Below are 11832 nucleotides of genomic sequence, written 5' to 3' on the forward strand. Positions count from 1 at the left end.
GGGGAGAGGGGGATATTACTATGAATAGGTCAGGAAGAAAAAAAACTACTCACCCTTCTCTCCCCTGAAACCGGGCAGTCCGTTGCGACCAGGGAAACCAGCGGGTCCATCCTGACCAGGTCGGCCAACCTCACCAGGGTAACCAGGTTCACCGATCATGCCAGGGAATCTCTCGCGGCCAGGCAGACCTTGAGGACCGGGAGATCCCTGTGTGGTGGGCACAAAGGTCAAAGGTCACAGCCTGGCATTCATAGCCCTTAACTTATTCACTACATTTTTTTTTTCTTTCCTGGGAGTGATTTCTTCTGACAGCACGAATCTGTTTTACTTGTTTAGCAGAATATCATATTATGATATATCAAATGATAAGAAATTACAAAAGGGAATAAATTTGAAAAAAACCTGAAAGTTTTCAGATCAGAACACAGGTATTGTTTGAGAAAGTCTGGGTCAGAATAGTTAGAGAATTTATAGAGGCATATAGTCGAGCCGATGATACTGCTCAATGTAGTGATGAGGAAGATACTCAGCCCATCAGTTGGATTGCCACAGTGAATAAGTCTAAATTAAAAAACTCATAATGGGATCAGACCCCACTGCAGTTTCTACTACTTTAAATGGACAGTTAACAACTTCACAATAACTTGTACATTACAAAAAAATGTGCATGTGTGTCTGTGTGTGTGTGTGTGTGTGTGTGTGTGTGTGTGCTTATGTGTATGAGTGTATGTGTGTGCATATGTGTGTACGTGTAGTTGTGTGCCAGTATGAGCGTAGGAGCATTTATGTGTAAGTGTATATGTATATGTGTGTATGTGTGTGTGTGTGTGTGTTTGTGAGTGTATGTGTATGTGCGTATGAGTATGTATGTGTGTGTACGTGTGTGCGTTTGTGTGTGTGTGTGTGTGTGTTTGTGGAAACATCTTTACTACCATGCTGACACATTTTCACAAATATGTGGCACCAAATAGGGACACGTGACAAAAACAAAACAAAACACACAAAAAACCCTTAGAATTTTTAGCGTTTGGAGTTACAGTGTCTGGGGCCTCCCTTTATGCTCCCTCTTCATTGTATGTAAAAGTTAGAACTCCTGTCTCTTCAGGTTTCCAGATAAAAACGTAACTTAGTTCTTTATTTGAGGAAGATATAATAAAAGTAGTGAACTCAAGTGGGGCTTTCCCAGAGTCTTCATTTGACATGCCGCGAGAGAGAAAGATTAACGGGGGCTCTCGTGGCCTAGAGGTTAAGGTGTTTGTCTCTCATTCAAAGGTCCCGGGTTCAAATCCGGGTAGCGACCGAAAAATTTTCTTCTCTAAAATTGTCTCCTTTCACCTCCTTTCCTGCTCTCTAGCAATGTTCTGTTGTCTGCTTTCATTTCCACTTTCTGCCCCCACCCCCTCACCTCCTTTGCCCCCTCCTCTGGGCTCCTGACTCTTTCTGCAGCCTTTCTACTGCTACTCCTTGGCTTCTCCTTACTGCTGTCTTTCTGCCACACCCCTGATCTTCTGGTAGGAAAGATCTACACCTAGCCTTCTCAGACAAGGGCGAAAAATCTCTGAGGGCCAGAGTGCAAGTTGCGCACGTTAAAGATCCCTTGGTGGTCTAAAATCGATAAGAGTAGGTTTCAGCCGCCACCCGGGCAAAATTCAAAATTTCCTACCAACTGAAAATATTAGGTGTGTCCCGCACGCACATATGACCTTATGCAGTTGCGAGCGCCGTAAAACACTTTACAAAAACAAAAAGAAAGATTAACAGAGAGAGAATGAGAGAGTGTTAGCAAGATAAAGACAGTGTGAGAGAGAGTGATACAGTGAGAAACAGAAAGCGAGATAGAGTGAGAAAGTTTGAGAGTAAGAGAGAGAGAGAGAGAGAGAGAGAGAGAGAGAGAGAGAGAGAGAGAGAGTGTGTGTGTGTGTGTGTGTGAGAAAGAGAGAAACTTTTGTATGCATAAAGAGGTCACCTTTCGTCCAGGCAAGCCAGGGAAACCACCGTCACCAAACATGCCCTTTACGCCAGGGCGTCCGGGCACACCATCATCACCGGACGATCCAGGGTAACCCTTAGGCCCATCAACACCTCGCTGGCCAGGAACTCCATCACGGCCAGGTTCTCCGACCCTTCCCTCGAAACCTGGCAAGCCAGGCAGGCCATCGTCACCGGGTAGACCAGCAAGACCTAAGGGTGGTAAAGTGGAGGGTGGGGGGTGAGGGTGTCATCCAGAGCTATCTTCCTCTTCTACCGATAACAAAGTCAACAAAAGCAGATCTCTAAACATCAAGCTCCAGTTGTGTTTCTGAAACCCTGTGCACTTTGTCAGTCAGATTTATCAAACGGAGTTGGGGCCAGTCTGACTTTCCTTCTTGGATAGGGAAAACGCTACCATTTTGGTACAATACAACCTATTCGACACTCACGACCTTGAAAAACAAACGCGTTTGAATTTAAAGGCCACTCTTGGATTCATCAAAATGGCTGGCCAGGACTCGGGGCCAGTGAATCCAACTGGTTGAGTGTACTTTTAATATATTCAGATAGTGAGAAAATGTCATTTAAATAACACTAAACTGACTGTGGCACAGTTATGCAAATATAGTCGAACCACATCTAATGGCCAATTGTACAAGAAATTTATCTGCACAAAAAAATACAATGACTTCCCACTTTCAACATTGAGTATTTCCCTTATTATGAAGACACCATCCAGCATCTCCGCCTGTCTGTTGGGTTTCTGTACCCCATTAAACACAAGTTGGCCTAATTAACCACGGATTGAAATAGCCCATCTCCGAACCTAAAAAGCAAGGTAGATGCGGCCTGCCTCCAAAACCTAAAAGGCAATGTCCAAGCAGCCCACCTTCTAAATCTTAAAGGTGCGGGAAAAGCAGCCCGCCTCCAACATCTACCAGATAAGATGGAAGCAGCCCGCCTCCAACATCTACCAGATAAGATGGAAGCAGCCCGCCTCCAACATCTACCAGATAAGATGGAAGCAGCCCGCCTCCAACATCTACCAGATAAGATGGAAGCAGCCCGCCTCCAACATCTACCAGATAAGATGGAAGCAGCCCGCCTCCAACATCTACCAGATAAGATGGAAGCAGCCCGCCTCCAGAACCTAAAGGGCTAGGTCAAAGGAGCCCATCTCCTAAATCTAAAAAGGCAGAGTCAAATCATTCTTCTTTCTAACCCTAAACATATGTTGATGGGCTGTAAAACATGGACAGTCAATGCTTACCTGGCACTCCTTCGCGTCCCAATTCTCCGTCGAACCCTGGGGCACCAGGAGATCCGGGCTCTCCCTTCATGCCCTCCAGTGTGAAGCCTGGGTCACCGGGCAGACCTGCAGAAAGACACAGAGAGATCTATGTAGCCACAATAGATACAAACATCACCAGTCCCACCACTCAGAGATATCTATGAAGCCACAATAAATACAGGCATTACCAGTCTAGTAACCCACAGACATGGATAAATCAACGTAACCAAATTAGATAATGAGATTATCAGTCCCTAGACCCAAAGACACAGAGAAATCTATGTTAATAATCATCATAATAATAATAATAGCATTTGCATAGCGCAAATCCCCACTCAACAGCAAGCTGTATGCGCTTCAGAAATCAATACTATTACCCCAGCAGACCTGAGAGCATTCTGAAATGAACTCAACTTTCTGGGAAGCATACAGTACATTACATAAGATAATCAGTCCTGTGACCCAAAGACAAGACCTTACCAGCCTCATGACTCAGAGAAAAATAAAAATAAATCTATGTCATCAATTGTACTTTGATAGTCCGCTTCGATGCTAGCGTTAACTCTATAACCCCGACGTTAGCGTTAACTCTATAACCTCGATGGGAGTGTCCAGTGAAACTTGCCTGGTCCCACAGTGGATGGTCCCAGCATCCAATCAGATTGTAATGTGCGTGAAGCATTACTGCTAATACAATCTCTTACGAATCTGAATAGATTTATTCTGACTTGGAAGTGTTAGATAAATATATAAGCTACTTTCTCTTTCAGTTTTGACACAATTTTAGCCGTTTTATAAACATTTAAAGTGCATACCCCACAGCGTATTTCATGAGATCCGAGAAAGATTCCTCAAAATGGGGAAAATACTTCTGGGGTTAAAAAGGCAATCTAAAAAGCCTATACTCATCACATTAAGAAAATAAGAAGACATGTAGCCTACTATGAATAAGGACGGACTATCAAGATGACATATGACGAAGGCGTAAAATCACTGGTACTTACCCTCCAGTCCTCTTCCTCCGGGCAGTCCATCAAGACCAGGGATACCGCTGATACCCTTCTGACCCTTGGGACCATTCAGGGATGATCCCTCCTCTCCCTTGATACCGGGCACTCCGGGAATACCAGGCACACCATCCAGACCATCGTCACCAGGAATACCAGGTACGCCCTAGGGGAGAGAGTACCAGGTAAACTTAGTACGTGTCTCATGATTGTTGTTGCTAACTTTTGCAAGTCGTAAGCATATTCCATGCTTTATCATGAGAAGTTTGATTAGAAATATGTACACATTAGCAATTTCAGCATATAAAATAAAGGTTTCAAGCACCAATCAAAATTTTTGAAAAGAATAACGATTGAAATATCAAGACATTATTGAAGAATAGGCAAGCAGGTATTTTTTATAAATGAGGAAAACATGAAAAAACAACAACCGAACAATAATGCAGCATCTAGTCAGTAGATGTGTCAACCTCTAAGACTTTATGCAGTAGCCTTTGAGCATGTGCCCTTTGGCCCATTTGGCCCCTTTGGCCCAATGGTGGAGGTCTTCAAGAGTTGTTCTTTACTGCTGTGTAGGATATTGTCTATAGTAGGAACAGGAGGAAGAAGTTTCCATCACAGATCCTGTTGTTGTTTCTCGTTTCTAATGCCACTGTCTATGCTGGGTAGATTTGGCAAGTTAACATCAGTTTTGCAGCACTATTACCTCACATTGGTCACCAAATCACCACTAAAATTACTGCAGATGTTCAAGTAAAGCTTCAATTTTACCACACATCAACACAAACTAGTATTTTGAGCACAACTGCTATTCACGTGGAATTGTTTTTTCAGAACATAGTCACATGAGCTAATAAACACAATATAATCATTATCTTATGCTAGGGGAAAAAGCAAGACAAGAGACACAATATGAGACATGACAGGCAGTAAAAATTTTCTCATGGCTCCCTCCAACCACCCTCACAGGAGAGAGAGAAATTGAAAGATTAGAGAGTACAAACATTCGATTTCTTTTCCTGACCCATTCTGTGAAATTGTTAAATTTACAAACTAAAAATTCACTGACTTAGAAAGAAAAGATACAGGGTCATTAAGAAAAGAAACAGGATGGATAATCTCTCTTTCTCCCTGATTTTGACCTTCTCCCTTTCCCCCCACAAAACCACCCTTTTTTACATCCCACAAGCAAAATCCCCCCCCTCCTTCCATCTCCTAAAACTCAACTCATCCCCAACCCAGACCCCCTAACCCCAACCCTCATAAAAGGTGAACAATTTCGAAAATGATGCTTCACTTACCTCCATTCCCTGCTCTCCAAAAAGACCTGGCAATCCACGGAGTCCCACCTCTCCCATGGATCCATCAAGACCCGGGGATCCTGGGTATCCCAAATCTCCCTTCTCACCGGTGGGGCCACGGTAAGGCTCAGTATCGTAGACAGGAACGGAATCTCCAGGTGCGCCCTTGAGGCCTTCAAACCCATCAGGACCAGGGCGACCGGGGAAACCCTGGAACATGTCAAAGTGATCGTGACTGCAAGTGATCGTGACTGCAAGTGATCATGATTGTGAGTGTTTTACGCCCCCATCCACACAATGTCAAAGTGATTGATTGTGACTGAAAGGGATTGTGCGATTGTAACTGTGTAAGTGATTGTGACTGTGTGTGATTGTGACTATAAGTGATTGTTTGATTGTAACTGTAAGTGATTGTGACTGTAAGTGATTGTGTGATTGTAACTGTAAGTGATTGTGACTGTAAGTGATTGTGACTGTCAGTGATTGTTTGATTGTAACAGTAAGAGACTATGATTGTAAATGTTATATGCCCCCATCCACACAATGTTAAAGTGAAAGATTTTGACTGTAAGTGATTGTGACTGCAAGTGATCGTTATTGTAAGTGTTTACACCGCCCCATCAACACAACATCAAAGTGATTGATGGTAACTGAAAGGGATCATGACCGTAAGTGTTTTGCACCCCAATTGACACAACGTCTAAGTGATTGATTGTTACTGCAAATCAAGGGCCCGATGTGTGTCCTTGTGAAAGGCTGTTTACAGGAATTTTCCTTATTTCACCCAGGAGGGAATGGGTAGGAAAAAGACAGTGAAATGTCTTGTCAGTTGCTCAATCAGCTGCTTGCACTGTATGCTTAAATTGTTATAACAATAATAATAATAATTATTATTATTATCAAATCATCATCATTCTTCTTTTTCTTCTTCTTCTTCTTCTTCTTCTTCTTCTTCTTCTTCTTCTTCTTCTTCTTCACTGTTTTACCCACCTTCGACACAACACCAACAACTAAGTAAACTTTTTAAAAAGGGAAACTTGGCAAGGCAAGCCTTCCAACAAATAGCAGCATTTGTCAATACAAAATGAGAAAGCTGAAAATTAAGTGGTCTACAAAATTTAAAGACACCTCACAAAATTGTAAAAGTATCATTATTTCATATTTTTTATAATTGATTCATTTAAAAATCAAAAGTGAGAGTAAATCTATTATAAATGCTCTTACGAATAATAAAATGGTAAAAGTAGCAATCCAATTTAAGTATGTTACATTAATTTTTAAAAGAATGCAGACAATGAATAACCTGAGAGGAATATTTAATAAACCCGAATTCATTGGAAGTCCTTTTTTTCTCGTTGGTTTGCTCATATTCATTATACGAGTATATAAACCCGGCTAGGTATTTCAGTTGATTTGGAAATTATTCACTGAAAGGAGAAGCATTTCTGCATAGAAATGAAGCCTTTCTCTACAACTTACTGGAAGTCCATCACGACCTCTGGGCCCAGGCTGACCAGCCTCACCAACGTCGCCCTTGAAGCCTGGAAGTCCATCAATACCTCTCCTGCCCTCCTCTCCTGCAAAACAAGTTACAAAATTATGAGGCATTGTACAGATTGATACCCCTTTTGCTCTCCACTCCTAGAAAATGAGTTTTACAAATGATAAGGTATTACGGATCAATATCTCTCCTGCTCTCCTCTCCTGCAAAACGAATTTTAAAAATCATAAGGCATAACAGATCGATACCTTTCCACCCTGCTCTCCTGCAATATGAGTTTTGAAAAACACTATAGATATTTATGTATAATTGAATAGGCTCTATCTGCCAACCTTCCAAGACAATCAGGCGTACAAAATATTACACTCCATTCCCCACTCCACCCCCGCCCCCACATACCCCACTTTGCTTTTAAAAATATAATGACACTTCCAAGATGTCCATTTTCCTAAAACAAATCACCTTTCTCTCCAACAATGGGTGACTGTCTTGGACAATTTCAACTGTTCTTTATACCAGAACGATGTTCTTAACTAGTCCTTAACATAACAAGCTTTTAAAATACAATATGAAAAGACAAAAGTTTGTTACTTATAAGGGAAGTTCTTTTGCAATAGTACTTTCCTAAGTGCTCTAAGTTAAATAACAAATCATTTCTAAAAATCGCATCAAAAAAGGGGAAAAAGTACTTGTAAAACTTTTCAACTGGTAGAAAGTTATTGACCATTTCCCGAAGGACAGAAGAGCGAGGGTTATTTTTTAGATCGAAAAATGATAAAACAGTCTTTTCCTTATGCAGACATGTCTTTATACCGTACGAATCACTTTGTTTGAGAGGTAATGAACCTCAACCTACAAAAAATGGACCGACAGATTTTTCATCCAGCTCATTCGGCACTTTTCAATCTGAATCTGGCAAGTTCTACTCACCTGGGTATCCAGGTTCACCAACATCACCGACAAATCCTGGCACACCATCTGGACAGCGACCACAGTTCTCACCAGGAAATCCTTAACAAACAGAATCAGAAGAGAAGGAAAATGATTAATCATATTACTTTATATACACTAGCATATCCTTTTTGTGTGCACAAACATATGTGAGTTATTGTGGTGAAATCAGGCACTCATCAAAATAATTAAATTGAAGAAACCAGCATTTCCCTGGCAATTTTTATCGAATTTTTGTCTTTAACTTGATTCCACCATGTTGTAACACATATTTTTTTAATGCACAAACATATCTTTCTTTATCCACAAACACATAATTCTATTTACACGGAAATATTTTTATTTGTGCTCAAGCATATATTTCTTTATCACAAATATATAATTCTATCTGCACTATTTTCTCTTCGTACAAACATATCTAATCTTAATGCACAAATACATCTTTCTTATCATGAAAAGCAAAAAAACAAACAAATATGTATATACAAACAAATCTTTCTTCTAAAAGTTAAAAAAAAATGAACAAGCAAACAATCCCAATTAAAATAACAGCACAGCTTGAACTTCACTCAGCGAAAACAAATCTCATAACTCTATTATATGGGCACCATGAAGTCAGATAAGTGATGAATGTTTAAACAGTAACACTTTTGCATTCTTATCATTAGGCCTACAATTTTAGCTATTTGAAGATAAGTATAAAAGATATTTGTGTGTGAATAGAGAATTCCTAATTTCAGGACCAATTCCGTGAACTGCCCAAATAGTGACACAATGTTCATTAAAAAAATTTTCAAGGAGAAAGTTCTTGGTCAACAAAACTTCACTTAAATTCCATTAACCATATCTAATAAAACTCTTTTCAAAAGTCACTACGAGCAGACATTCTCCGAAATATGACATAATATTTATTATTATTATTATTATTATTATTATTATTATCATTACTATCAATTCTATTACTATTACTATTATTAGGTCTATTATTATTATTATTACAATTATTATCATTACTATCAATGCTATTATTATCATTATTATTACTATCATTATTATTATTAATATTATTATCATCATCCTTATTATTACTGTCATAGACCTACTGGTATTATTATTATTATTATTATTATTATTATTATTATTATTATTATTAAAACTTTTTTAACATAAAAAGTAATATTACTACAATTAGTATTATTATTATTATCAAAATCATCATTATCATAGCTATTATGATAACAATTGACGTACCAGTTGGTCCAATCTCTCCAGGCATTCCATGCAGTCCTGGGATTCCCTCATCTCCTCTGTCACCAGGGAGCCCTGGGGCACCCCGAGGGCCAGTGATGTCCAGTCCAATGCCTCGACCACCGGGTATGCCAGGTGGGCCAGAGTCGCCGGGGTAACCAGGCTGGCCAGGTACTCCATCCAGTCCAGTAATACCTCGCTCACCAGGGGGACCCACAACGTCCTCTCCAGGGGCGCCTGGCATACCAGGGTCACCAGGGAGACCGGGGAAACCGGGCTCTCCATCCAAACCTCGCAGACCATCCTCGCCTGGTAGGTGAAGGGGTGGGGTGAGGGAAGAAAAAGGGGGGAGGCAGTGGCAAGGATGAAATGAAGAATGAAAGAACTTACTAACAGTTTACCTCCTTTTCTACTGTAGAGCATTCACTCAAGCTCCTTCTTCCTCCAAACAAGTAAGACTGAAAAACTAGTCTTCTTGAAAAAGACCAAAAAATCTTGAGGGTGTCATGTGCACATGGCGCACGGTAAATATCCTTTGATAGTTGAAAATTGTAGGCCACCATGTGGTCAAAATTTAAAATTGTAAAAATTTGCTACCATAAATAAAACATCCTTATCACACCGATAAGAGAGATAGTAAACAACCCCCCCCCCCCACTCCCCTTACATCTTCCTTGATTCCAAAGGTATTGCCTGTCTTTCCTTTGGAGCATATCAAGGAAATAAAGGATCGGGAAAAGTACTTTGGCAATCTACTCCTCCATGTCTACCCACCCAGACAAAGCTGTGTCATGTATACTGCTTTAAGATTATCCTTCAAGATGTCAAAAGGGCCACGGAAAATAAATTACAGAGCAAATTTATTGAAAAGCATCAAGGAAAAGTCAGGTGAGACAGCCAAGTAATCTATGATGTAAATTGTGGTGATATTTCTTTTGCAGTCTCTGATCACATGCTTTTTCATCTGTCACAATGTTTGTGAGTGTCACTCAGCATGTCATGCAGCTGTGCTGTGTCCAGTGGTCAGTATCCCTTCACCTGTGTACTATCATCAGTCCTCGTCTCTGACTCAAACTAGTAGGACTTTTTTTTTTTTTGCTTCATAAAGCCAAGTTTTCTAGTATGGCACGTTCGTCTTGCTTTAGGACACAAAGAAGCTGAGGTTGAAAGTGAGGTTCTCATAACATTTGATAGAGCAGTAGTGGAACTGTGACAGAATGAAAGAGTAACTGCAAGCCAGAGAATGGGAGAATACATGATGGAGTGACAAGAGTGGGTGGGTGGATGAGTGAGTGAGTGATCGAGTGAGTGAGTAAGTGAGTGAGTGAGTGAGTGAGTGAGTGAGTGAGTGAGTGAGTGAGTGAGTCAGTCAGTCAGTCGGTCAGTCAGTCGGTCAGTCAATTATTCAGTCAGTCAGTCAGTCAGTTAGTCAGTTAGTCAGTTAGTCAGTCAGTCAGTCAGTCAGTCAGTCAGTCAGTCAGTCAGTCAGTCAGTGAATCAGTGAATTTGTGAATGAGTGATTAAAAGAATAAAAAAGGGAAGTATGTAAGGGACTATACAAGTACACATAGGAACCTGAAGCACTCACCAATATCTCCTCTGTCTCCTTTCATGGACTGACCGGGTTCTCCAGCCAGACCGGGCAGACCGGGGGGACCTGGCCGACCGACGGGACCGGCAGCTCCATTCATTCCAATCTCACCGTCAAAACCTGGAGGAAACATTAGACATAATAAAGTCAAACCTGCTCTAGCAACCACCTGACCAAGACAATCCCCTACAAAAAAACAACAACGAGAACTTCCCACCTCATGTTTTTTCATACTGTAATGACACTGTCCAAGAGTTCCACAGGCCTGTGATGAGAATGCACTACCCCAAAACTACAAAGTTCTATCGGACATTTTGGCTGTTTTGACTTACTGAGACCATGAGGTCAGCAACCAATGTTCTTTCTGATCTATCAAAGTATTAAGATTATTTGGAGTCATTATCAAGATATTCAAAGAATTGAAGTTGAAAAAGCTTGACATCTTGTGAAATGTAACATTTTTTATGTCAAATTTTTCAAAACTAGGCACTGAGCAGATATAACTTTGTAATTCTAAGGTAGCAAATGGGTGATTCTCTTCTACAGGTTCAACTGTAGATTTATATAATCATGAATAATGTTGTTTTAAGTCTGATGTGTTATACAAAACAAGTTATATATTGTATGATTTTTAACTTGCAAGTGACTGCTAAAGCTTCGACTAGGGAAGATGGAGGCTTATTGTCGCAAAAAGTGGGGCATCAAAGGATAAACATGGCAATGATGGCCGGTGACAGATGAGGCAACAGCTAGTGAAAATGGAAAAAGTGGCCAAAAGAAGAAAAGAAATATAAAAAAAAGAGTATTTTACCACATTTTGAAAGAGAGAGAATGTATGAGGCAGAGAGATACACACAAAAAGTAAGAAGGGAAGAGAGAGAGAGAGAGAGAGAGAGAGAGAGGGGGGAGAGAGAGAGGGAGAGACAGAGGGTGAGAGAGAAATAGAGAAAGAGCAGAGAGAACGAGAGAAA

The 11832-nt window shown here is 40.6% G+C and overlaps 1 protein-coding gene across 1 annotated transcript in view; it reads right to left on the reverse strand.

The window, feature by feature from the left end:
- Positions 1-11832, reverse strand: part of LOC101860986 (collagen alpha-5(IV) chain) — a gene marked incomplete in the record, with an annotated part of 52587 nt that overhangs the window by 20508 nt on the left and 20247 nt on the right. Inside the window, 9 exon segments of the mRNA XM_013085487.2 lie at positions 54-207; positions 1967-2181; positions 3242-3346; positions 4267-4435; positions 5571-5780; positions 7050-7147; positions 8002-8082; positions 9274-9579; positions 10859-10981. Coding sequence (XP_012940941.1) covers positions 54-207; positions 1967-2181; positions 3242-3346; positions 4267-4435; positions 5571-5780; positions 7050-7147; positions 8002-8082; positions 9274-9579; positions 10859-10981 — 1461 coding nt within the window.

The sequence above is a fragment of the Aplysia californica genome, unplaced genomic scaffold, assembly GCF_000002075.1.
Source record: "Aplysia californica isolate F4 #8 unplaced genomic scaffold, AplCal3.0 scaffold00379, whole genome shotgun sequence".
In the NCBI taxonomy this organism is placed as follows: domain Eukaryota; kingdom Metazoa; phylum Mollusca; class Gastropoda; order Aplysiida; family Aplysiidae; genus Aplysia; species Aplysia californica.